The sequence below is a fragment of the Tachysurus vachellii genome, chromosome 7 (genome assembly GCF_030014155.1).
Source record: "Tachysurus vachellii isolate PV-2020 chromosome 7, HZAU_Pvac_v1, whole genome shotgun sequence".
Classification (NCBI taxonomy): domain Eukaryota; kingdom Metazoa; phylum Chordata; class Actinopteri; order Siluriformes; family Bagridae; genus Tachysurus; species Tachysurus vachellii.
In genome coordinates this window covers 22,856,097-22,880,895 of record NC_083466.1, presented here as the reverse complement: position 1 = coordinate 22,880,895, position 24,799 = coordinate 22,856,097, and the positions used below count along the sequence as shown (strand labels likewise).

The 24,799-nt window shown below is 37.6% G+C and overlaps 2 protein-coding genes across 4 annotated transcripts in view; one reads left to right on the top strand and one right to left on the bottom strand.

Moving 5' to 3' along the window:
* Positions 1-24,799, top strand: part of LOC132848923 (Fc receptor-like protein 5) — a 103,796-nt gene that overhangs the window by 32,242 nt on the left and 46,755 nt on the right. The window lies entirely within an intron of this gene.
* LOC132848926 (Fc receptor-like protein 5) lies at positions 1,018-24,784 on the bottom strand. The gene is made up of 10 exons (XM_060875035.1): positions 24,690-24,784; positions 18,000-18,041; positions 9,484-9,756; positions 6,934-7,200; positions 6,506-6,775; positions 4,952-5,224; positions 4,300-4,566; positions 2,327-2,572; positions 1,740-1,847; positions 1,018-1,646 (listed from the first exon to the last, which is right to left on the bottom strand). Exons 1-10 carry the CDS (start codon positions 24,718-24,720, stop codon positions 1,588-1,590), a joined length of 1,836 nt encoding a protein of 611 aa, XP_060731018.1. The 5' UTR covers positions 24,721-24,784; the 3' UTR covers positions 1,018-1,587.

Genomic DNA, 24,799 nt, shown 5'->3' with positions numbered 1-24,799 from the left:
CATTGTTATTTCTTTTATTTTAGTTGCTGTGTATTTGTACTTTAAGAATATATCTCATTGTATTGTTGGTTTATGGCAAAAATATATACAGTATATATATTTAATAACTGCTGGTTTCGGAATAATATTTTTTATTTTTTTAGTGTATTAAAAATACACTGATTTTACACCAAAAAAAAAACACGAAACAAAAAACAAAAAACAAAAAGAAAACTTTGGAGTGGCCTAGTCAAATCCTGACCTGAATCCTATTGAGATGCTGTGGCATGACGCCAAAAAGGCAGTTATTGCTCGAAAACCCTCCAATGTAGCTGAACTACAACAATTCTGCAAAGAGGAGTGGACCAAAATTCCTCCACAGTGCTGTTACAGACTCATTGCAAGTTATCACAAACGCTTGATTGCAGTTCTTGCTGCTAAGGGCGGCCAAACCAGTTATTAGTTTTAGGGGGCAAGCACTTTTTCACACAGAGCCATGTGGGTTCAGATTTTGTTTTCCCATAATAATAAAAACCTTCATTTAAAAACTGCATGTTGTGTTTACTTGTGTTATCTTTGACTAATATTGAAATGTGTTTGATGATCTGAAACATTAAAGTGTGACAAACGTGCAAAAAAAATCAGGAAGGGGCCAACACTTTTTCACACCACTGTATATACATGTATTTGTGTTTTACTTACATATACCACATGTAATGACTTAATGTAGTCAGCTGTAGCAAACAATCACTGACCTGCTATTTGTTTCCTTTGAATTGTTAGTGTTCAGTTTTCCTGTAGTGAGCAGTAATAATGTATATATTCATGATTAAAAGTGACCAAGTTTTATTGATACTTAGAATTGTAGAATGTCAGTAGGACAAGATGATTAATTAGTGAATTACGTGATTATGTAGATTTTGTGAGTGGTAAATGACCCTATAGAACTTAATACAATGGTCTACAGTATTAATTAATTTATTATAACAAACATCACAAAAATGCATTGTGCCACATAAGAAGGCCGAGTCAGAGAGGATGCAAGTTGCAGTGGACGGTTTATTAGGAACAGCTCAAGCAAAATATACAAAACTTCAAATGGAATCAAGGTCAACAAACAGGAGATTGTAAGGTGATCAGCAAAAACAGATGCAGGCAAAAACAGAATGAGGTAAAAAACTGAATCAATAAAGATTCAGTCACATTCAAAAAATCTTTTAACAAAACTTTTCTGCCCAAGTATTTACTTAAAAAAATAACAAAATTAAGATTTATTCCATTATATAGTATCAAACCATACTGCATATTTATCCCTGAGTAAATGCTAAATTGTATGAATGCTGGCTATATTCTGAAAATTATTATTCAATTAAAACAAACAGTATGTCATATAGCTAGACAAAATGCAATAATACAATCTAAGGTTTAAATAGTGAAAAGAAAATGCATAGGAGTAATAAAATACAGTACATCAGGAAAAGAAATCACCTCTAAAGCCTCACAACCACTCATTACTACATCATGACATGTATGTATGTGTTCTCTGTTGCACTGGAACCTGCTGTTATTTAAAAGATAGATGTTTTAGATAATGTTATAACCTGACACTCAGAAAGACGTTTCAGCTTCTATCACTCTGTATGGTCTGTTGTCCTCATCGGGTTCAGCTGAAAAATACATAATTATGAACACTACCAATTAGCCTCTTATATAATGTTAGGGTTTAATTTTATGTCTAATGAAGAACACTGTGTTCTTACCTCGAGCTCTGTAACATTTCACTGCCAGAATGATGGTCACCAGCACATACAGGGAGGCTGTTGCTACACTGCTGAGGAGCTTCAGTACAGATGTTGGAGCTTTTCCATCTATAAAAATCATATATAAAGCATTAATGTATTGGGCGTACATGACAAAAATGTCTACAACTTAAGATGTTACTTTCTTTATCAACATACAGCCATTTCTCTATAACATTTAACTGATCATTAGGACTGTTAATATTTGCTCTTTTATCTGGAACCTGGCAGGTGAGTCACAGCCTATAGACAGTTTGTTGACTGTAGACCTCAAAAAATAAAGTGTTAATGCTTGAAATACAAGCCTTTTCAAACCTTTAATCATCACTCAGCATGATTCTCTGGTCTGTATTAAATACACTATAACTTGTGCTTATTTTACTCAAAATGGTGTCATGCTTATTGAGATTGCTATTATCAAAATTAACCTTTTTTTCTGTACTTGCAATCAAGCTGCTAAAAGTGCAACAAGTTTAATTGATATTTTTAAAATGAAAACAGAAAACTGACTCTAACACACAAGTTTTATTTAAATAAACTTTTCTCACCTCTGACTGAAACCCAGCTTTTCGGTGACTCTCCTCTCTCTGGGTGTTTACAGTGATAGAAACCTTCATCTGACTTTGAGACACTACTGATGATCATCTCTCCTGTAGTCTGGTTCTGGAGGATGGAATCATTTTGATAAAAATAAACACCAGAGTTTGAGAGTTTTTGTCTATTTAAACAGCGTAAAATCAGAGGTTGTCCCTCAGTCACAGGATGGACAGGACTGTCCAGGATCACAGCACCATCTGCAGGATAGAGAAGGAAGACACTGAAAACTTGAAGTTTGCAATTCTACATTATTACTGTAACATGCATGCCTTTATAAGGTTTAGTAAACACATTGAATTTCTCTGAGAATTCACAACAGAGTATTTTATATTCTTAGAAAAAAGAATACTTAAATCGTACATTTCCTTGTCACTGCCTTGGTATAGACTTTTTTATCTATTACCTGGAAAGACACATGCAGTTTTTTTTTTTAATATTGCCCCAAAAGCTTTTCATCTTGTACAGAGAAAGAGGGAAAGTTGAATATTCTGAGAAAATCAGGCAAATGAAAAATGTTGTTCAATGTTCAAATGTTGATCAATATGAATTTCCAGAAACTTGATAATTATGACCTACTATTATTCACACACCCTTTTTTCCAGAAATCTGTTTCATTGGTGGATTCAGTGCTTATTTTTAACAAGTCAAATATCATGTGGAATCAACAAATGAACTGATAGAAACAGGTTTGTGTGATCAGTAAATCAGCTTATGGAAAATATGAAGGTCTTGCAGCTGATACTGCTGTCAGTCAGGCCTGCATGCTACTGTACCCTGTCTGCCACACAATTAACCTCATACATCTTAAATTTACCTCTTTCGCCTATCTATAGAGGGGGAAATCGAATTATCACTGTTCATAGATCAGAAAAGTTAAATACTCTTGGCATTTAAATGCACCAACTCAACTGTCCAAAGGATTTTCTTTATTTTGTCTTTTTAAACGCTGAATCATGTGGAACAAAAAACAGCTGGGCTTAAAAAACACAAGAGGTGTGTTTTCAAATCCAGAAAATCGTGCATATGTAACGATGGTACATACTGAATAAGGTATGTAACGATGTGTTTATTGTGGATTATTTGTTTATTTTGTCATTTTAGAGCTGATTTATATCCAGTAAGCACCAGCTTTTAGCTCTATAGAGGGGAAGAGGCTCAGACTGGCATACAGTCATGGGCGCTGTGTCCTGTAGTTAGAGGTAAGAAGTTATACAATTGATTTCTGGAGTATGTAGGCTTCAATATGAAGGTTTAGATGGGGCTATTCTCCTTTGAATTGAAATTTTTGTTAGACGGAATTTGTTTTGACTTTTTTTTTGTGTACCAGCTTCTATTACTGTAATCTGATCTGGTAATAGATATACTTATTTTATATTTTTAGATATACTTATAATTCTGCAGCAATCTTGATTGTTAACTTAATTTTGATACCAGAATTATTCAAATACACCTTATAGTTTTTGAGATGTATTAATTTAAAGTAGAGCGTGTCACTTTCAAAAAACAGTCAGGAAAATAGGTTTAGGGCTTAAGCTTAATAGCTATTTATAAATGTAGCTCATACAGTATGTTAAAGTGTTCCTCATTTACTCAGGTTATAAATATACAAGCAGTTATGTTAACTACGGCAGTGTGACTCAGACAGCAAGAATCAGAGAACTACTGTACATGAGCTGAAGCATCTAACATAGTTCGTTCATTTGAAGTAAGAAATGGCAACGTGTTAAGTAAACATCTGAAATTGATTAAAAATTGTCTGGAAATTTTATTTTAGAGTTTTTACTGCACTGCTGTCAATCACAAGATGATAAACTTTTCTTGTGATATTACAAGTAAGCCATCAAATCAATTGTTCACAGTACTTAAGAATTGATTTGGTTTTGTGTATTAAATATTATTGATGAGAACTGATGAAATGACTCACTGTGCACTGTGATGTTGACAGAATTACTGCGTTCTCCAGATTCAGACTGACACCAATAAACTCCAGTGTGTGATGTAGAGAGGGAGCTGATGTTACATGTAGATCCTGAAACTGATGAACAATTGAACGATGTCTCATTATGTGTGTATCGTCTCACTGTCCATCCAGTAGAGTTACTCTGGTCCTCACAGCTCAGTGAGAGAGAGTCAGCAGTAAAGTGTTGAGTTCTGCTTGGTCTGATGACCAGAGACACTGGAGAAGATTCACCTGTTAATAATCAGATTAATATTATTATATTTCATTATAGGTCACTATTGTATTAACTTTTTTTTTATTTATTAAACTTTTTATTAATAAAAAGAAACTTAGGTTAATATATTGAACTATACATATAGCCTAAAATATGTTAATGATAATTTACTGCACAAAAATGAGGGTTTTTTTATTCTCTGCAATTACTCACACTCAGTGGTTCAATATAAAAGTTCAAACTTCTTCCTCTTCACTCTTCAACACTTGAGCAACACTCCAACACTTTGGTGCTTTTGAGGTAAATTTGTTCTCTGTATGTAGCAGTGTAAATATGTCTTACTGTGTTTAACTACCCAGCTTCACTGTTAACATATTGTGTGAAGTGCAGTTTCTTACTCACCAGTAACATTTACCCAGAGTACATCACTGTAGTCTGTGTAGTAGACTGGGTTTCCTCTTCCAGCTCTGCACTTGTAATGACCTCCATCAGAGAGAATAACAGGACTGATGAAGTACTGGTGTGTTTCAGTCTCAGTCTCAGAGCTCTGTGTGGGTTTGATCCAGTAAAACTTCCATCCAGCAGACTGCAGCTTCAGTGTACAGAACAGAGTCACTGGGTTTCCCATCAGTGCAGCTCCTTTAAGGTCTGATGTGAGTTCAGGTTTAGGTTTTTCTGTTAGAAATGAAGCAGAAATAATGCAATCTTTACTGCACTAATCAACTCTACATTTTGAAAACATCAGAACAATAGAAACAGCAGAAAAATATCAGCAGAACAATAACTAGGCCCACATCATTTTCTACTGTTATGTTATTTTATTAGTGTAGCCTAGTTAAAATAATCTTTTATTAAAAAGGGAAACCGCAAAAACTGGAGAAATAGTTTGTAACTATATAATTTGTTTCTTTTATTTGTAGCCCAATAAAAAAAGGGTATTAAATTTGAAATAAATATAAAAATACTGACTTCATGGCTCCCTACATAGAAAGCGTGTGGCTGGATAAAGAGTGATGACGGGATTTAAAACGGTATAAATATAAAGGGGGAAGTGCAGGGGGGTGGATTGTGACTGTATATATATAAAAATACACACATACTGTATATTATTTATTATATGACCCAAAAAGTAATAAGTGAAGGTGAAATGCTTGTGATGGTGAAAGTCCAAAGCGGGGTTCGATCGTGGGACTTTATCTCTACCGCTACAGCAGGCAGGTACAGAATAAACATCCGGGGACGAGCACAGAAGTGTTAACTCCTTTCTCCACGGAAAATGACCTCTCAGAGCGACGTGCGCTCCGATACAGGTTACTGCTCTGTAACTCAATCAAAATCTTCTCCATTTCGACCTCTTAGTGCTTATTATACCACTCTGATACGTCTCACCGTGCTGAAACTCAACCGGAAATTCTTCTCCTAACTCCTATTAGTGTGTGTTATATATATATATATATATATATATATATATATATATATATATATATGTGTATATATATATGTGTATATATATATATGTGTGTGTGTGTGTGTGTGTGTGTGTGTGTGTGTGTGTATATATATATATATATATATATATATATATATATATATATACATATACATACATGTGTGTGTGTGTATATATATATATATATATATATATATATATACATATATACATATATATATATATATATATATATATACATATATATATATATATATATATATATATATAAGCTGTTATAGCGCTACAAGCTCCGATACGTATCACCGCTCTACTCTGACACACACTCTGTCCGCACGCCGAACCTCGGGCTCTTAAATAGAGGCGTGAACACGTGTCACGAGTTGCGCTAATTGCAGCTACGTGACCGAGAGCCTATAAAGAGGCGTGTTGGTGGCCGCGGGTTTGTCTGAAAGACACCCACGATGTTACAGAAACAGACAATATGTGACATAAAACACACTCACCTGATACAGTCAGTGTAACAGCATCACTAGTCTCTGTGTATTGTGGGTCTGATGTTCCTTTACATGTGTAAACACCTTTATGAGACTCTTTAACATTAATGATTTTGTAGATTTGCTTTCCTGCAGCATCACTGAGTTTCTCATTATCCCTGAACCAGTGATACTCCCAGGATCCTCCAGTCTTTATCTCACATGAGAAAGTGACAGTTTCTCCAGTAAACACAAAGCCATGGTCAGCTGGCTGTACTTTCACTTCAGGCTTTGGTCTTGCTATAGAAAGATCACAAAAATGTAAACATATCCAGAATCAAGTAAATATATTATATATTTATATTATTACAAATAATTATTAAAACAATAAAATAATTAGGTTTTCATTGTCTTCCTAACATTAAACCTGTAGTGTAAAAGTAGAAAACATGACACACCTGTCACTGTAATTGTGGCTGGTTCACTCATCTCAGAGTAGTAGTTTCCTCTGTGTGCTTTACAGTAGTAATTTACTCGTCCTTCATTAGAGACTCTCACAGTGTGTGTTTTGGTGTCTGAGGCTTCACGGGACAGGGAATTCCATGTCGGTCCTTCGTAAAAGAGAAAAGTCCATCCAGTGGACATCAGATTACAGCTCAGAGTAACATTGTCTCCAGTATAGACGGAGCTCTGACGAGTCACAATCACAGTTGGTTTGGGTTTTTCTGTTGATATAAAATGATGAAGAGCTGTATTTCATTCACTTTTACAACATAACCAATAATTTAATCTTCGTGCCTAATTAAGCAATTAGTTACAGTGTTTAATTGTAAAGGTTTCACATTGTTTATATGCAGAAAATTGTTTACAAATAAATAAATAAACACTGAACTGATACATAAAGGTCACTGAATTGCCCCAGTGAATTTAATTTCCTCATCTTTTATAAATTGTCTCAAATTCTGAACCATATTACACACATTAGTGTCTTTTTCTTTTCTTTTTTCTTTCTTTCTTTAAAAAAAATAAAAATAAATCTGATTCAGTCATTTAACTGTTTACTGTAAAATCACAGTAGTGAAAGTTTAAAATCATGACAGGAATCATCTTGACAATTAAGTAACGAAGAATTAAATGTCAAATTAATGTCAAATATTTGTAACAATTTAAATAATAAAAATGTGTCACTACAATCAGAATAGCTAATAAGTTCTAAGAGGTCTAAGTAACATTCTGTATTTCCAGTCTACCGTAATCACCTGCTTATTTACACATTTAACACATAAAACAACATTTAATACACATATAATCTATCAGTGCTTCATTTAACGAGAGTTGTGGGGAATTTCATCCATCCATTCATACATCCATCATACATCTGCTTTTCGTGTCACAATTAACATGAACACTGAGCCGTTACAACTTATCTACCCATGTCTGAATATATAGAAAATGATTCAATTAGAAACATCCAAACATAATTTGAATTTACTTTATGTTTATTTTGTGATAGTTTAATATTCTTTAAAAACATCATAAATAGCCATTTTAGAGTCTTTTGTTTTTAAACAAACAAAAAAAAATACACAATGTTTGTGTGTAATTTTTCTACATGAAGAAATTCAGATCAATGTTTTGGGATGCTATGATGCTATGCTAACTCTATTGTATAACTGCTTGTCTGTTTTGCTTGTTGAAATTTGACATGCTGATGTCTTGCCCAGGTCTCTTGAAAATGGGATTTTTAATCTCGGTGAGATTTTACCACGTTAAATAAAGGTTAAATCAAATAATCATAAAACACCTTTTAAATGAAGCCATGTCACTTTTATCAAACACTTCCACTGAATTTATCCAATTATATTTATAGTTCAGTCGTGAGTTCAGTTTTTTCTGTTAGAGAAGAAACACACAGTTCAGAAGTAATGTAATCTTTACTGCACTAATCAGATTAAAAATGTTACTGATCTCAGAAAAACAATAACTAGACCTACATATTTTCTTAATATTATGTTACTTTACTAGTTTAAAAATTATTCTATTTGTAACCCAGTTAAAATACATAAGGAAGTTGTAATAAATAAACAAATAAATAAATAAACAGTTATTGCTCAATTGATAAATGCTCAACTGATAAATGCTGATAAATGCTAAAATGTAAAAATGTTAAATCTGTGGTTTTGTTTTTTTTTTTCTTAAAGTTGTTAATATCTAAGTGCTCATTTTCTAGAAATAAAATCTTCTTGACTTTTGAGAAGTAGTTGAATCAGTGCAAGATAATTGCAGTGTTTGTTTTTGGTGTAGTTGTTGTGGCTCAGAGGTTCAGGCTCAGATTAACACTTCAGAAGCTTGTGTGCTCAAATCCAAGCACTACCAAGATGTCATTGAGCAAAATACAAAAGTGTACCGGGACACGTGTTGTTTTATGTAACACTAAGATACCTTACACAGTACTTTATTGTAAATGTGTGTCACAGTTATTTACTCTAAATCTGACACTACTTTACTTTACTGCCACCTCAAGTTGTAGTAAAGTGTATTTTGCTGTTGGCAGATTGGGATGACAAAACCTGCACCACCAACTGCACACATCATTATTTATTTATTTTCATCACTCAACTAAACATACTGATATTTACTGTGAAGCCACAGCAGTGAAACTCTGTAATCTGTTTTCAAACATACAAAATCATGACAGTAACATCAGCTTTAGACTATTAAGTAAAGAACATGTTTTTTTTATACAGATCAATAAAATTAAAAATAAAATCAAAGGGTAAAGACTGGCTAATAAGTGATGATCTGTGTCTTGAGCAGAAATGAAGGGAATTTGAGGTTTTAAGATAGAAAAGTGAAAATGTAATGTAACAGACAGGAGGAAGCTTTAAATTGTCTCTAAAATGAGGCTTCTGGAAGATCTGGAAGATGAAATTACTGATATATTTTACTTTTAATAAACAGAAATGATAAGTAATACAAATAATAATGAGATAAACTCACAGACTTACCTGATACAGTGAGTGTAACAGGATCACTGTCCTCTGAGAACTGAGAGTCACTGCTCATCCCTCTGCAGATGTATGTACCACCGTCAGAGTCTGTAACTGAGCTGATGATGAACTCTTGTGTTTCTTTGTATGAGTTCTTTGTGTAATCTTTCCTATACAAGCTGTATGTCCACTCTGTGACTTTTGCACTCTGTATCTCACATTTGAATGTCACTTTCTCTCCACTGAACACCTGTGGATCAGGCTTTATAATCAGCACAGCTTTAGGTTTCTCTGTGTAAAAAAATAAATGTAAAATTATTATTTTAATCATGTAATTACTAATAAATAAAATGCAGATCACAATTTGTAATTCTGACTCAATGCTAAAATGAATCATGTTATTGTTCTGAATTTGTAAGTGCTTTTAACTACTGATTTATGTTTTAATTACAGTATTTTTGCTCTCCTGTTTTCCCAATTATACTCTTGGAACATTGAATGTCAGCAAAAGAATAAGAAACTAAAAGTAAAATAATAATAATGATAGAAATAACTGAGTTAGTAAAATCTGATTAGACTTTTAACAGATATACTCAATAAATAAAATTTAAAAAATGGATGGGTTTCTGAGTGAATTCTTTAAAAAAAAATTGCTAATCAGCTTGCTGTGATTTTACTGTACCTTTTACCAAGTGCATTTTGTTAAGTTTTGTGTTCACGTGTCTGCCCCCCTTGTCTATTCCTTCCCGTCTCTGCACACCTGTCCCTTATGAGTCTAATTGTCATTAGTATTTAGACGTGTTGTTGCCTATGGCAGGGGCAATCCTTGCCTTTTGTTTTGTCTTGTTTGGCCTGTGCTTTTGGGTCTGTTTTTATCCCACCTTCACTCACAGGAGAGAGATAAGGGGGAGGAAGAGAGGAATGGCAATAGCATGTGAGCGTTCTGTGAGTTAGACGAATAATAAGTTAACACAATACTGGTAAGTTGTGGACAAGAGAACTAACAAAGCATTGTAAATGTGCCTGTTAGGCTTTGAAGTAGATTCTGCATCATTCTAGTGTCAGAATTTACTTTGTTTTTTTAAACACGAGCGAAAACGAGAGAGCGGGTGTGTCCCATGTAGCTGCATGAACTAGCGAGACGAGCTCTTCAACTGAGTTGCATAACAGCAACCAGATAGCACCCAGACCTAGAAGGAACGCTCTGTGGTACCTCTGGCACTATGGGAATTCTGCCTAAACTCAACGTCTGCTGAACTGGTTATCAGCCGAACAGTTCGGCTAACACCTCGTTGCACCACTCCCTAGCCAAGACTAAGGAGTGCTACATTATTTTCTTTTGGAAATAGTTTTTTAGTGAACTGTTTAATAAAACTGTTTATGGGGCCTAGGCATGCCATTTCATATTCGTGCATGACTATGAGACTATTTTGGTTTTATTTTTATTTTTGTTTCTTTTAAATTGGGTCCAGTTACAGTAAATTCAATGTTGTTGTGTTGGCTATTGTATATCAAAGGTTGCTGTATAGATAACATCTGTATATGTATTTTAATAATAGAGATCTTAAACCTACACACCCAGGGCCCATCCCATTTAATCTGAGAGGAATAGGGCGCTACATATATTTACAGTACAGTTATGGAATATCATGTGTAGCATAAAATAACACATTTACCTTTGGTCATTTGGTTGATTCAAGATGTAACTAAGCTGAATAATCCTGGTCAAGAACCCAATCAAGGTAGTTTGGTATCTCTGGGATTAGAACAGACAACCTTCTTATATTTTATTGAACTTTAACTCACTGTGTCACCACAAATACTTTAACTAGATTGCATTGACTCACTACACTACAGTACAATGTTTTCATTTCACTGCGACAGCTACGTATACAGGGTTAAAATGACAATAAAAGCTTCTTGACTCTTAAGAAGTAGTTGAATCAGTGCAAGCTAATTGCATTGTTGTTTTTGTGTAGTTGTTGTGGCTCAGAGGTTAAGGCTCAGATGAACACTTCAGAAGCTTGTGTGCTCAAATCAGTTTGAGTGCTGGTTCGGAGCCAGAGCCTAATTTAGAACCAGTTCTTTCTTTTTTGACAGCCAAAGCACCGGTTCTGAACCAGGAAAAGTGGTTCTCAAGTAGCACCAAAACGTTGCTGGTCTAGACTTAAGAACCGCTTGTGGGCGGGGCTACTGTTAGCGCATTTGATAATGTACCTTAAGTATACTAATGTTTAATACACTTTTACTTTACCGTGATATGATACATTACCTGCACACATGATAGTAAGTAGCTACATGCTAAGGCTAACTTTTTTCTCTGTTAATGATAAAATAACGTTATGTACTTTCTCGTTTACAACCTCCGTTTATACAGATTACATGGAGCTGCACGTACACGTTGGATTCGCCACGTTTGGGTATTAATGTAGGTTCACAAAGCCATGAGCATTAACAGTAAAGCAACATCCGCCATTGTTGATGTGTTTGTGTTTGCCGCTGCTGCGCTAACGTTGCTGGCACACGTGACACGTATACAGTGATGTCACACTCGGCTCTGTGACGCTCTTTAGCCGGTGGAAAGACAAACCGGTTCTTAGAAGGTTCGCCAGTGGAACCAACTTTGAACCAGCACCAGTGCTAGCTCTGAACCAGCACCCGGTTCTTTTTGGTGGAAAAGGGGCATATTGTAAGTCCTTAGCCCTGTCTTTGTTTTATGTAACACCACAATCCTGGAGAAACATTGTCTCATTTCACTGTGTACTGTGTAAGAAATTACAGAAATTGCACCCAAATTCCACTCCAAGGTGCACATCTAAAAGAGCTCATTCCTAAAAAGGTTTACTGTAAGTATCATAAGGTAATAGGTTTAGGACTCTAAACATGTAAACCTGATTCAATTATAAATATGGGAACGGTAGCAGGACATTAAGAATCACCACGAACAAAGGGTACGTGACTGCGATTACCATTTAAAGTTACCACTTGGTTGATAACAATTGTAACAATACCAAGACAAGGTGTACGTGACCATGATTAACATTTAAAGACAATCAGCTAGACAACAAAGTGTAGCCCAGCCATTTGGGAGACATTCAGTTCTTACACTCAATGCACATTCAAAGTGGAACTTCATTTAAATTACCAAAAGGGAAAAAACTGTATATAATGCTTGAGCAGCATTTGCTCTGGGTTCTTATTGACTCCGATGAACCCAAAGTACGTCATGTATTTTGTCACTGCTATGCTGGAATAAACTTCTTGTTCTTCATTAAGATCAACATCATCGTCTTATTTTTACACAACGCATTTTTTATTTCTTACAACTGCAACAGCAATATATGGTTGAAATGACAATAAAAGTGTCTTGACGTGACTTGACTTGAAAATGAATCAAGTTACTGTTATGAATTTGCAAGTTATGAACTATTGATTCATGTTTTAATTACAGCATTTTTGCTCTCCTGTTTTCCCGGTTAAACTCTTGCAACATTCAGTGTAGTATATGCAGTGAATGGTTTATTTCAGGTCACCCTGAAATAAACTGTGTTTCTGTGTAGTTTGTATGTGCCTGATGTGTGTATGTATATATGGCTGTAACTGGATGAGGAAGAAGTGTGCACGTGCAAGTAAAGCAAAGTCAACATGACGTTGTGTGACTCAACGTGTGACTTATGTTAATAAAGACAAAACATGATGTTAGAAGATGAATTAAAAGTCTAATTAACATCGCCCAAGACAAAAAATTACAGCAACTTGAGTGAACAGAGACACAGTAATGAAAAGTGCCAGACCAACATTACATAATAACAGATAACATTACTAAACATTGCCAGATAACATTACTGATATATAACATTACTGGCAAATCAGACACACCATTAGCATAGACGATGGACTTCTTCTGAAAGATGATCGGATCATCATCCCTCGTGCACTATGCACAGAAGTGCTAAAAAGGCTACACATCCCACATCAGGGAATACAATGGTCTCTAGCACATGCCAGATCATGCTTTTACTGGCCAGGACTGACTAAAGCTGTGCATCACATTGTAGAATCTTGTAGTTCCTGTCAAGAGAATCTTCCTGAAAACCAAAAAGAACCACTTATCCCACATTTTGTCCCAGACACACCCTGGCAGAACTTAGCTGCTGATGTTTTTGAGTTTCAAGGCTGTTCATTTCATCTGATTGTAGGCTATTTCTCAAAATTTCTCTAAAGTCCTTACAAAACATCAAGCTCACTTATAGCACAATTCAACGCAGCATTTGCAAGACATGGAGTACCTAAGATCCTGATTGCAGATCACGTACCTTTGCCAGTACTGAAATGGCTACATTTGCTCATGAATGGAGTTTCACCATCAAACATTCCAGCCCAAACTACCCTCAATCCAACGGTATGGCCGAATGAGCCATAAAGACTGTTAAATCCATGCTGAAAGCAGCTGCTCAAACAGGCACTGATCCTAATCTTGCCTTACTGACCCTTCTTAACACGCCTGTCACTGATTTTACATCATTGTGCACAACTTACCACAGGAACAGACCTCACCTTAGACGTGACAGATCAGCCAAACATGATCCACTCCCTGACTGGTCCATAAACATTAACAATGATGAGTACAACGAGACGATCCCAGAACCAACACAACTGAGCTATCGCAAGGCATAACCAACCACACCGTCCAAAGTTCTGAATGTACAAGAGCTGGGAGAATCATTAGACAACCTGCACAGTTTAAAGATTATGTACTTTATTGAGAAGGCTAGATGCCTGTTTACATCACACGTTTATAGCAAATGTTTACTTGTTCACTGGTGATATTCACAGCACAATGCCTTTGTTTCCTGTCTAATTATATGTTCAAAGATGAAGGGGGATGTAGTATATGCAGTGAATGGTTTATTTCAGGTCACCCCCGGAGTTTCTGTGTAGTTGGTATGTTCCTGATGTGTGTATGTATATACTGTATGGCTGTAACTGGATGAGGAAGAGAAGTGTGCACGTGTAAGTAAAGCAAAGTCAACATGAGGTTGCATGTGTCCGAGTCTTTATGTTAATAAAGACACAGCATTGAGTTTCAGCAACAGAATGAGAAACTAAATGTAAATGATAGAAATAACTGAGTGAATAAAATCTGATTCGACTTTTAACACATTAAAAAAAAAAATTGGATAGGTTTCCGAGTGAATTCTTAAAAAAAAAAAAAAAAAAAAATTGCCAATCACCTTGCGGTGATTTTAATGTCTGTCTTTAAAGCATCTTTTGACTCTGCTGCTTTACCTCCAACAGTGCAAAAAGCAGTCATATTAGTTATATCGTGTCTAGAATGCAGTTGATTTCGACCTCTCTCTTTCTTGAATGTAGATATTAAGTTATTGATTTTTGCCATACACTAAAATGTATATTACCCTCTATTATATTTGATGAACAAACAGGATCCCACCTCTCCCGAAACCCCAGAGGTACTAACATCACTTGATCTCGAAAAAGCATTTGATTGGGTGGACCCGGATTATCTCTGTTATACTCTGTAGCAGATCGAATTCGGCCCAAGGTTCAGAACCTAAATTAAAGGATCTCCTTCAGCAGCTACTCATGTAAATAGCAATTGGTCACCTTTCATTTCTCTACGCTGCAGATACTCAGCTGTAATTTATCATCTCTTTTGTTTGTGGTGGTGAATGAACCATTGGCAGCTGCAATATGAGGTGAGACTGCTATATCAAAGCTGTACAAAGAGGGCTCTCTGAACATAAAGTATTCTTGTATGTGGATAATATGTTTCTGTATTTGTCAGACCCTTTACTCAGTATTTCAAAAGTTTACATTTATGGCATATGCTCTTATCCAGAGCCACATACATTTTATCTTATGTATTTATGATGTAAAATACATTTAATTGATTAAGGCTATTTAATTTTAGCAGAACAACAAACATTAAAACTGTTCAATTAGGTAGAACATTTGCATTATTATTACCTCACCAACTCTTTTACTGATTGAGTGACTTACTGAATGAATGAATGAATGAATGAATGAATGACGACTGTCCAATGGCCGTATACTAACAACAGTGCCAAATGCTGACCAGAATAGGAACTGTTCTGTTTAACAGCTCGACAACTAAGTTTAAAAACAGCGCATAGCGGAATGAACGTGTAAAATAAGCGCTAACGGACATACGGGTTTATTGCACTTGTAAATCTTGTACTTTAATTGTGGTGTAAAACGTTTTCAGTCCTCAAAAGACCAGGGGTCTCATTTATAAAGCGTGCGTACGCACAAAACGGGGCTGGAAACGTGCGTACGCCCAGTTCCCACGCAAAGGTTGTGATCTATAAAAAACAAACTTGACGGGAAAATGTGCGCACCTTTAAGCAAACTTTGAGACATACGTACGCACATTCTGGAGACAAAGGGAATTGGCGACACAGATGGTGAGGTCGTGAACTGAAGTTAGATTGTAGAAAATACATGTGAGAAGAACGATTATAAGAATTAATGACATTTAATTTTCACTCCAATTCCATTATCATGAGGACTAAATCCAACAGTGTTATTTGTGCCGATTGTTTTAGGCTATATACATCTAGTAAAATCCAAACGTAATTCAAAATGTATTAAAAATAATAATACTAATAATCAGCGCTATTCCGTCCAGGGTGTATCCTGCCTTGATGCCCAATGACGCCTGAGGATAGACACAGGCTCCCCGTGATCCGAGTAGTTCGGATAAGCGGTAGCAGATGAATGAATGAATAATCAGCGCTGCCTTACAGTCACATTGTCCACAACGGGAGCGCAGGAGGAGATGGCGCGACTACATGTCATACAGAATAGCATGAAATACCCTTTTATTAGAGAACTGCAGAACACAGTGTAAAAACGAAATATATTCCTTAATGCACATACTGTATATCATAAAATGTCAAAGTCTGCCAATACAGTCATGAAGCACAATCGCTACTCATCATCGGTCCTATTACGGTGTTCATTACAAAACCGTCATGAAGAAGCATGTGTTCACTATAACATTTTCGTCTTAAATTTTTGCCCACAAATTAATTCTGTGATTTTGTCAAGGTGTTATCGATCAGTCTAATTGCTAGAAACATATAAATCCTCCGTTGACCCGGGTATGTAATGCTTCATGATGGCACTGCTGGCACTAATGGAGGATTACGCCAATGGCAGAATAAGGAGAGAACGAGTTTTCAGGGCCCATTATGATGACTGGCTAATAAGGCGATTTAGATTCCCTAGAGCTGTGCTCTTAGACCTATGTGCTGACTTGGGTCCAGTATTAGAGAGGGCAACACGCCGGAACCATGCCATCCCAGTCCAAATACAAGTCCTCAACACTCTGGGGTTCTTGGCAACCGGCTGTTTCCAGCGGGAATTGGCAGACAGGTAAATTATTTATATAAAAAAAACTATAAGTAATCCTCAACTTTGTCTCTAAGGCCTTTTTGTATATGAAATAATTCTATTGGAATCTATCATCTCACCCTATAGGTCTGGTATATCACAGCCGTCCGAGTGCCACAATATCTGTCGTTTTGAATGGTATACTTAATATGGGTAGTCGATACATCAGGTTCCCCTACACTGTGCGAGAACAGGCCGAAATTAAAATGCAATTTGCAGCAATGTCTGGTTTCCCAAATGCAATCGGCGCAATTGACTGCGCTCTTGTTGCTATAAGGGCACCATCTGAAAATGAATTTGCTTATGTTAATAGAAAGCATGTGCATTCTATTAATGTGCAAATGATATGTGACTCCAACATGACCCTCACAAACATTGTGGCACGCTGGCCTGTTTCAACACATGATTCCTTTATCTTGACACATAACAGTGTAGGGAACAGACTAAATGCAGGCGCAGTACATGATGACTGGCTTCTTGGTGAGTTTAACAATATTAAAAAGTAGAAACTAACAATTTTGTTTTTAATATAATTATAACAATGTTGCTTTTAATATAATTATAACTTGCAGGCGACAGTGGCTACCCCCTGAGACGCTGGCTCCTCACCCCATTTTTAAACCCGCAGAGCGCAGAGGAAACTCATTATAACGAGGTCCACTCTCGTGCCCGCGCAGTGATTTGCATTGACTATTTATGGTTCAAAATGGGCGTGTACAGGGCGGGATTTGAGGCTGGTTCACGTACGCATATCTGTGGGTGATCTGTGATTTATAAAGGGAACATTGCTTAGAGGAGTGCGTACGCACGGTTTTATAAATCAGAATTTTTTTTTTGGCGTATGCCATTTTTGGCTTTTGGGCGTACGTAAACTTTTAGTAGGGATCCTACGCACAGTTTTATAAATGAGACCGCAGGGACTTTTGACAGTACATGAGGGGCTTAAGCCCCCGAAGCCCCACCCTCACAACACCACTGAGTCTTTGACACATCAGAAAGATTCATTACATTCCACTGGTCTCAGTTTATCATTACATGTGTCACTTGTTATTAAATTATTTGAAGCAAATAAAAAAAGGTTAATAACTGAAATGTACCTGAATCACCTGTTTGTGTACAGAGGATGAGTTCAGTCAGCACTAAAGGTAGAGAGAGAAACAGACATTAGTTAAGGTTCATTTAGAGCTAAAACACTTGTTGGTGTGCAGTTATTATGATGATAATAAAATAATGAACAGCAGTGTGGTGTGATGTGGTGTGATGTGGCTCACTATGAAGGAGGTTTACTGTTACTATTCAAAAGTAGATTATTTTATTAATTCTTGTACTGTTTGATTCCTGTTTGATTAAACACCAATGTTCTAGATATATGCGTGTGAGATGCTGATGTGTCAATACTTGTCCTCAACCTCGATCAGAAGGTTACAAGATGATGCAATAATGGATTGTCCACGACATATATATCTCAAATTCTCCGATTTATTCTAGCAAATCCACTTAATAAATGCGGAGACGAGCTACAGGGAGATCGGCCATTTTGGGGTTGACTGGATTACTACGCCATTTCTTACATTCTCTGCACTGTCGTTGATACTTTCTTATGGCCTGTCTGCCTCTAAGTATCCAATAAGTTCTTCGCAATTCAGCAAAGACACGTTCAGGTCCAGGATGAAAGAGCCGATTATCATAGTCCTGTATTATGAGTTTAGTGATGGGGTGTTCTGGTGCGAGTACAATGGGGTGCAAAGCATCAATCTCTAGTTACTCTGCTTTACGTAGACGACCACCTACTCGAATTAAGCCTATTGTTTGGTCATATTCAGGTGACAACGAGTTTAATCTGCTGTTGGAGCTTATTACCTTCCCGTTTTGTAGTGCATGGATTTCATCGGGAAAACAGTCCTGCTGGGCCTGTTTTAGGAGGAGAATTTCAGTGTCGATACGCTGTGTGGCGGACATTGAGGGCGTGGCCGCCCCATGCACAGACTGATAAGCAGATTGTACTAAGTCGGCCCATGTTTTGAACTGGTCTAGAGCTGGTAGAGAAGATGAAGTAACAGCGACATGCGCACAGAAATAGGATTTTCTTAACTCCTCATCTGTTGAGGATAAGTTGGGTTGTATTGGCCGGTTTTCTCGTGGTTGCTGTAGAAAGTGAGGGCCCTGATTCCATTGGCATACTTGAGAGAGCTCATAGAGAGATTTACCTCTTGTAATGTCATCTGCAGGGTTTAGTTTTGAGTCTACATATTTTCAACTATCTGAACTTGTCAATTCCTGTATCTCGGCAATTCGTGTGCCAACAAACACTTTGTAATGACAGGATTCTGATTTGATCCAAGTAAGGACTGTTGTAGAGTCTGTCCATAGAACAGGGATTTGTATGGGTATGGAAAGTTCAGTTAGGAGGAGTTTAGCTAGCTGGGCACCAGTTAGAGCAGCGCACAGTTCTAATCGTGGTATTGATAACTGTCTCTTAGGGGCCACACGGGACCTAGCCATTACAAAGGAGACTTGAACTTCTTCCTCAAGTTGCAGGCGCAGGTACGCAACCGAACCATAAGCGCGCTCGGATGCATCACAAAACACATGCAACTCGACTGTGCCACGATCTGTATTTGGGCAGAGAGGGAAGTAGCACCTTGGCATACTTATTTTGGGCAGAAACTGGAGCTCACTAGTCCAATCTTGCCATTTTTTAAGCATTTCTTCTTCAATGATATCATCCCAGCCTCTTTTCTTGTTCCACAGAGCTTGTACTAAGATTTTAGCCCGGGTGGTATAAGGCAAAATATAACCAAGAGGGTCATATTGGGAGGCTAGTACTCTGTATATATTGCGCATGGTAGGCTCCTCGGGTGATAATTCTTTACTTTTGTAACTCAGACTGTCAGATATGCAATGCCAAGAGAGCCCAAGGGTAGACTCTTGATGGTCGGTTTTGTGCTCAGTCAGCCGTAGTTCGCAGTTTTCAGACCGTGCCTCAGTCAGTAGGTGTTCAATTACTTCTGGGTAATTACTGGCCCACTGCCTGATTTCAAATCCGCCGTTTGATAGTAACTGTCTCATTTTATCGACGAGTCGCTTGGCTTGGTCTGTTGTGGGAAGGGACTGCAAGCAATTATCTACATAAAAGGAGTGTAATACTGAGTCCACTGCCTCTTCATTGGTTTCGTGATGATCTATGACATGACGCTGGAGGGCGTATATGGCACAACATGGGCTACATGTAGTTCCAAACGGTAGGATGCGCCACTCCATAAATGTCAGGACTCCTCTCTCTTTCCAGATTTCTCCACAAGAACCGAAGCAACGGATGATCTTCTGGTAGGAGACGAACCTGGTGGAACATTGCTCGAATGTCACCACTGATGGCTACCGGGTACTGCCTGAATCTGAGGAGAATGCCCAGCAAAGATGGACCTAATGTAGGTCCTGGAAGTAGCTGATCATTCAGTGAAACTTGCTGATACTGATAAGAGCAGTTGAACACAACTCTGGATTTCCCGTTGTGATGTACAAGATGATGTGGAATGAACCATGACTCATTTGTAGCTTTAGCCTCTTCAGGAGTGAGCTTCACTGCATATCCTGCATTCTCCAGTTTTTGGATTTCATTATTATAAACCTCGGCCAATTCTATATTTTGTTGCATTCGGCGTTCGGTAGCTCGTAAGAGGGCCATAAATGATTCTGGGCCAGTATTTAAGACCTTTGCATCCTTCAGGCGGAGAAGAGGTGTTGCATAACGGCATACCCAATCTACCTCCACTCTTTTGGTCTTTGTTTCCAGCACTTTAAGAGCGTCCTTATCCTGCTTGGAACGTGTACAGTCTTTCACCGTTTGGAAGGGAAGTACATCTACCTGCCACAACTTGAGATGTTTAAATTTTGCTTTCAACCTATCCACGGGGCAGGATTGTTTGGCTAAGTTCAGCTCCAGAGCAGTAAATGCTGTGTGTATCTTATGCCGAATGCTAGGATTGACAGGTGTAGACAGTTCAAATGAAACTGATGCTCCTTGAATCTCGACTACTTCCTGTCTAACGGTCCTAAGAGCTAATGATTCGACCACGGTTTCCAGCTCAAGATAATTTACTGCTGTGGGGAGAATTATAGTCCTCTCAGACCCATCGTCAAGGATCGCATATGTATCCAGTGTTCTTCCATTATTATGGAGTCTGACGGGAACCACTTTCAACATAACTCTGCCAGAGTGAGTCACATGATCAAGGTAAACTGTTCTGGGTACCGTATTCATGGTAAGAATGCTTTTGTTGATAGTGACTGCTGTTTCGTGGAGGACTGTTAAATGCTGTTCACTACAGAGGGTACAGGGCTTTTTCAGGGTACAGTTAGCAGGCTCATGTCCTCTGCCACACTTCCAACATCTGTTGTTATCCTTTATCCAAGTAGTTATTTGTGTCGTAGTCAGTTTACCAAATTCAGCACAGGAGTTAAGATAATGCATTTGGCATTTACAGAAGGGACAGTATGGTTTAAAGCTTTCCCGTTTCTTAACATTTGTCAGATCCTTCTTTGGTTGGGAACATACATTAGCCGAAGCTGAGGTTTCAGCTGTCTGATTCATGCCATAGTAAATTGTAGACTGTACCTTTGGTGGTTTTAGGGTTCTCTGTTCTCTATTCTCATAGCGAGTTCTTTCGGAGCTGTAAAGTTCAACTGCTTTCCTGGATATCTGCAGCGCTTGTGATTTCCTCTCAAGCCACTCTGCAAATTCAAGGAGGGTATACGTTTTATCAGTCCCATTCTGGAGGATGCCCTTTGACAGACAATGTTCAATGAAGCTATCTCTGTACGATGATGGGAGCTTGGTGAGTAATCTATCAACATGAGATCCACACATAAGCTCAGTCTGGGAAGGCCCTTCTAATGTACTAAGAAGGCCAACCAGAGTACTGACTGATAAAGAGAAGTCTTCAAAGGCTTGGGAATCCCCAGGTTTTATTGTAGGAGTGCACAGAATACTGCCAATTTCTCCTTGAACTAGTTGCCGAGGCTGCCCGTATCTCTGTTGCAATGCTTGCATGGCTCGTGTATATGGCATGAGATCATACAGTACATGTACTTCTTTGCTATTTGGAAGGCAGCTGGCAGTTTCAGATGATCAAGTAACACCTGGTATTTGTAGTCTTCTGTCAGATGCATATGAGGACCCAATACGCTATCAAGTCCCTTTTTCAGCAAAGCAAATTCACTCTCTCTTCCAGACGTGAAGTTGATTAGCTTAGGTTTAGGTATTCCGTATGAGGAAGCAATAGCCATCTCCTCCATGTTAGGAACTTGAGCTACTGGCAGTGCAATATATGAGTATGGTGCAGAATACATCTGGGGCTGAGATACTGCACCTGGTGGTCTGACAGGTTGATAACCCATTAAATATGTGTCTGAGAACCTTACAGACTGTCGGGGGGGAGGATCTGAGAACCGAGGTACTTGAGGTTGTGCATATGCTGGCAATGAATGAGTTAACTCAGCTTCTGAGAAATTAGGATGCGCAGTATGATACTGCACAGGGGTTACAGTGGATGCATAAACTGGTTGTTGACCAACTACAGGTTGATACACTGTGGAGGTAGACGATAAAATTGGTGATGCACATTGTTGTCTAGCAGACGGCATTTGTGGCTGATATGATGTCTGCTGACTACCAGTAGGCTGTAGCGGAATATATTGCGGATTCAGCATATATGCTGGTGCAGACTCTGGTCGTGGCTCATATTCCACTACAGGATGCCTATGGACTGGGACAGATGCTGGACGAGACATTGACTGTTGAACCTGAGGTATTAACTTTGATAACTGACCTGAACGCTGACTAGGTAGCTGCGAGTAGATGACAGGGCTTGATGAGTGTGTAGGAATTAATGGTGTGGAGTACCTTGTTATTTCAACATTATCAGGGGTTGTTGAACCAGGTTCAATGTCTGCACGAATAAGAGGTAAGCTGGCACTACGTTGCAGGATGGGCTGTTTCTGGATGCCTGAGTGAGGAACTGATTGTTGATGTCCGACACCTGTGGCACGGGGATGAAATAAACCCTGATGCATGCGTGGTGAACCATTACGCTGTGCAATAGACATTTCCAATGTGCTTTGCAATTCCCTAATTTGCCCTTGTACATTCCATACTCCTTCCTCCACTCTACGAAGCCTCTCCATTTCAGTTGAATGCTCAATTTGAAGCCTCTCAGGTGTTGCAGAGTGATATTCCACATTTACATTGTCATGAAACTTTACATCATCATGAAGGGGTTTGAAACTGTATGCCGTGACTGGGAAGTAAGTAGAAAGTCCTGCAGATGTCTAGGAAGCCGTCGGATCCTGCTAGGATGGTGACTCTGCTCTTCCCCGTAATCCTGTGATGTTGCCATGAGGACAAGATATCAACATCCGGCTCGAAGGACCACTTTGTTCTAGATATATGCGTGTGAGATGCTGATGTGTCAATACTTGTCCTCAACCTCGATCAGAAGGTTACAAGATGATGCAATAATGGATTGTCCACGACATATATATCTCAAATTCTCCGATTTATTCTAGCAAATGCACTTGAATCATGTTCAGTTTCCATTTGGGTTGGTGTGTGTGCATATGTATGTTTGTATGTGGTTTCTGAAATAAAACAAATAATAAATACACTTAACAGGAATTTACAAGTGGTATAATAAAGTATACATTTAGACTAAGGCAACAAAAGTGAAATAAAACCTATGCAGTAAAGGGCAAATTATTCACCATTAGCCACTATATGGCGCTATCACCCCGGCAATAATTTTAACATCTAACACAGGTAATCCGACCCGATAATAAATCCGATTAAACTTATAGACAACGTATGTGTGTCTAAATTCTAATATCTTAGCTTAACAGCAAATATAAACAAAGAATTAAATATTTTGCTAATAGTATGGGCTATTGCAGCAACAAGCTAACCTTTAAACATGCTCATGCTATCATGACACGTGACCACAAATTATTACACACATAAACGTGATGCTCACAATTATCAATGCACATAAACAGTAGCATAATGTATCAACCATTAATAAATGTCACTTACAGTCTCAAGGACGCACATATCAGAACAAACAATAATCTGCCTCGTCCGTAGCGACTGAACTAATTAGAACCGGTCCAAACTTGACTGTGCAGGTCTATAACTCCGCCCACATCGTACGTCACCAACAAAACAGCAGGGTATTTTATACACCCAAACAGATATATTAAAAACAGCATCCAGTCTGTTCTGTTGTTAAACCCAGTGCCATGGCTATTAATATAAATATCATTCATTTAGAAACTGACACTTGATTTCCTCTTTGCTTGGCACAGTCTCCTCCCACATTGTACATCTACAAGATCAACGTTCTTCTCTTTACAGAGTGCAGAAAAGATCTCCAAAGAAATGTAGAATAAAGTGAACATTTTAAAATCCTAAACAAATACAGTGTATGAATGTATAACAGCAGTTAAAATAATCAGCTGTAATGTTCTGCCCATGTGAGAGACACCAGGATGCAATTACTGAAAACAGTGTTTGTTTAATGACTATTTAATATTTTACACATAAAATCACTTGGCTCAAAGCTAAACATACTACAAAATACTGACTTTAATTTCACACTAAATTCAATATCAGACTTTAGCTATAGACAAATTAAATAATCACACAGAACATGAAATTAGGTTTGTTCAAACAATCATTTGGTTAAAACAAAACTTAATTCACCACTAATGAAGACTCACAGAAAACATTTACTCACAGAACATCACACAGAGTGGACGGAGCTCCATCCTGTCCAACTGATGGCTGTCTGACTGACTGAACGACAAGTATCTGTGTTAATGCCTCGACACTTCCTGTACTCTTAAA

Excerpts from the sequence above, each read along its gene's own strand:
- LOC132848926 (XM_060875035.1), bottom strand. The coding sequence starts at position 24,720 with ATGGAGCTCCGTCCACTCTGTGTGATGTTCT. Across the intron at positions 18,042-24,689 it reads TCCACTCTGTGTGATGTTCT|TGCTGACTGAACTCATCCTC; the intron begins GTGAGTAAATGT and ends CTCTACCTTTAG. Across the intron at positions 7,201-9,483 it reads TGTTACACTCACTGTATCAG|AAAAACCCAAACCAACTGTG; the intron begins GTAAGTCTGTGA and ends TTATATCAACAG.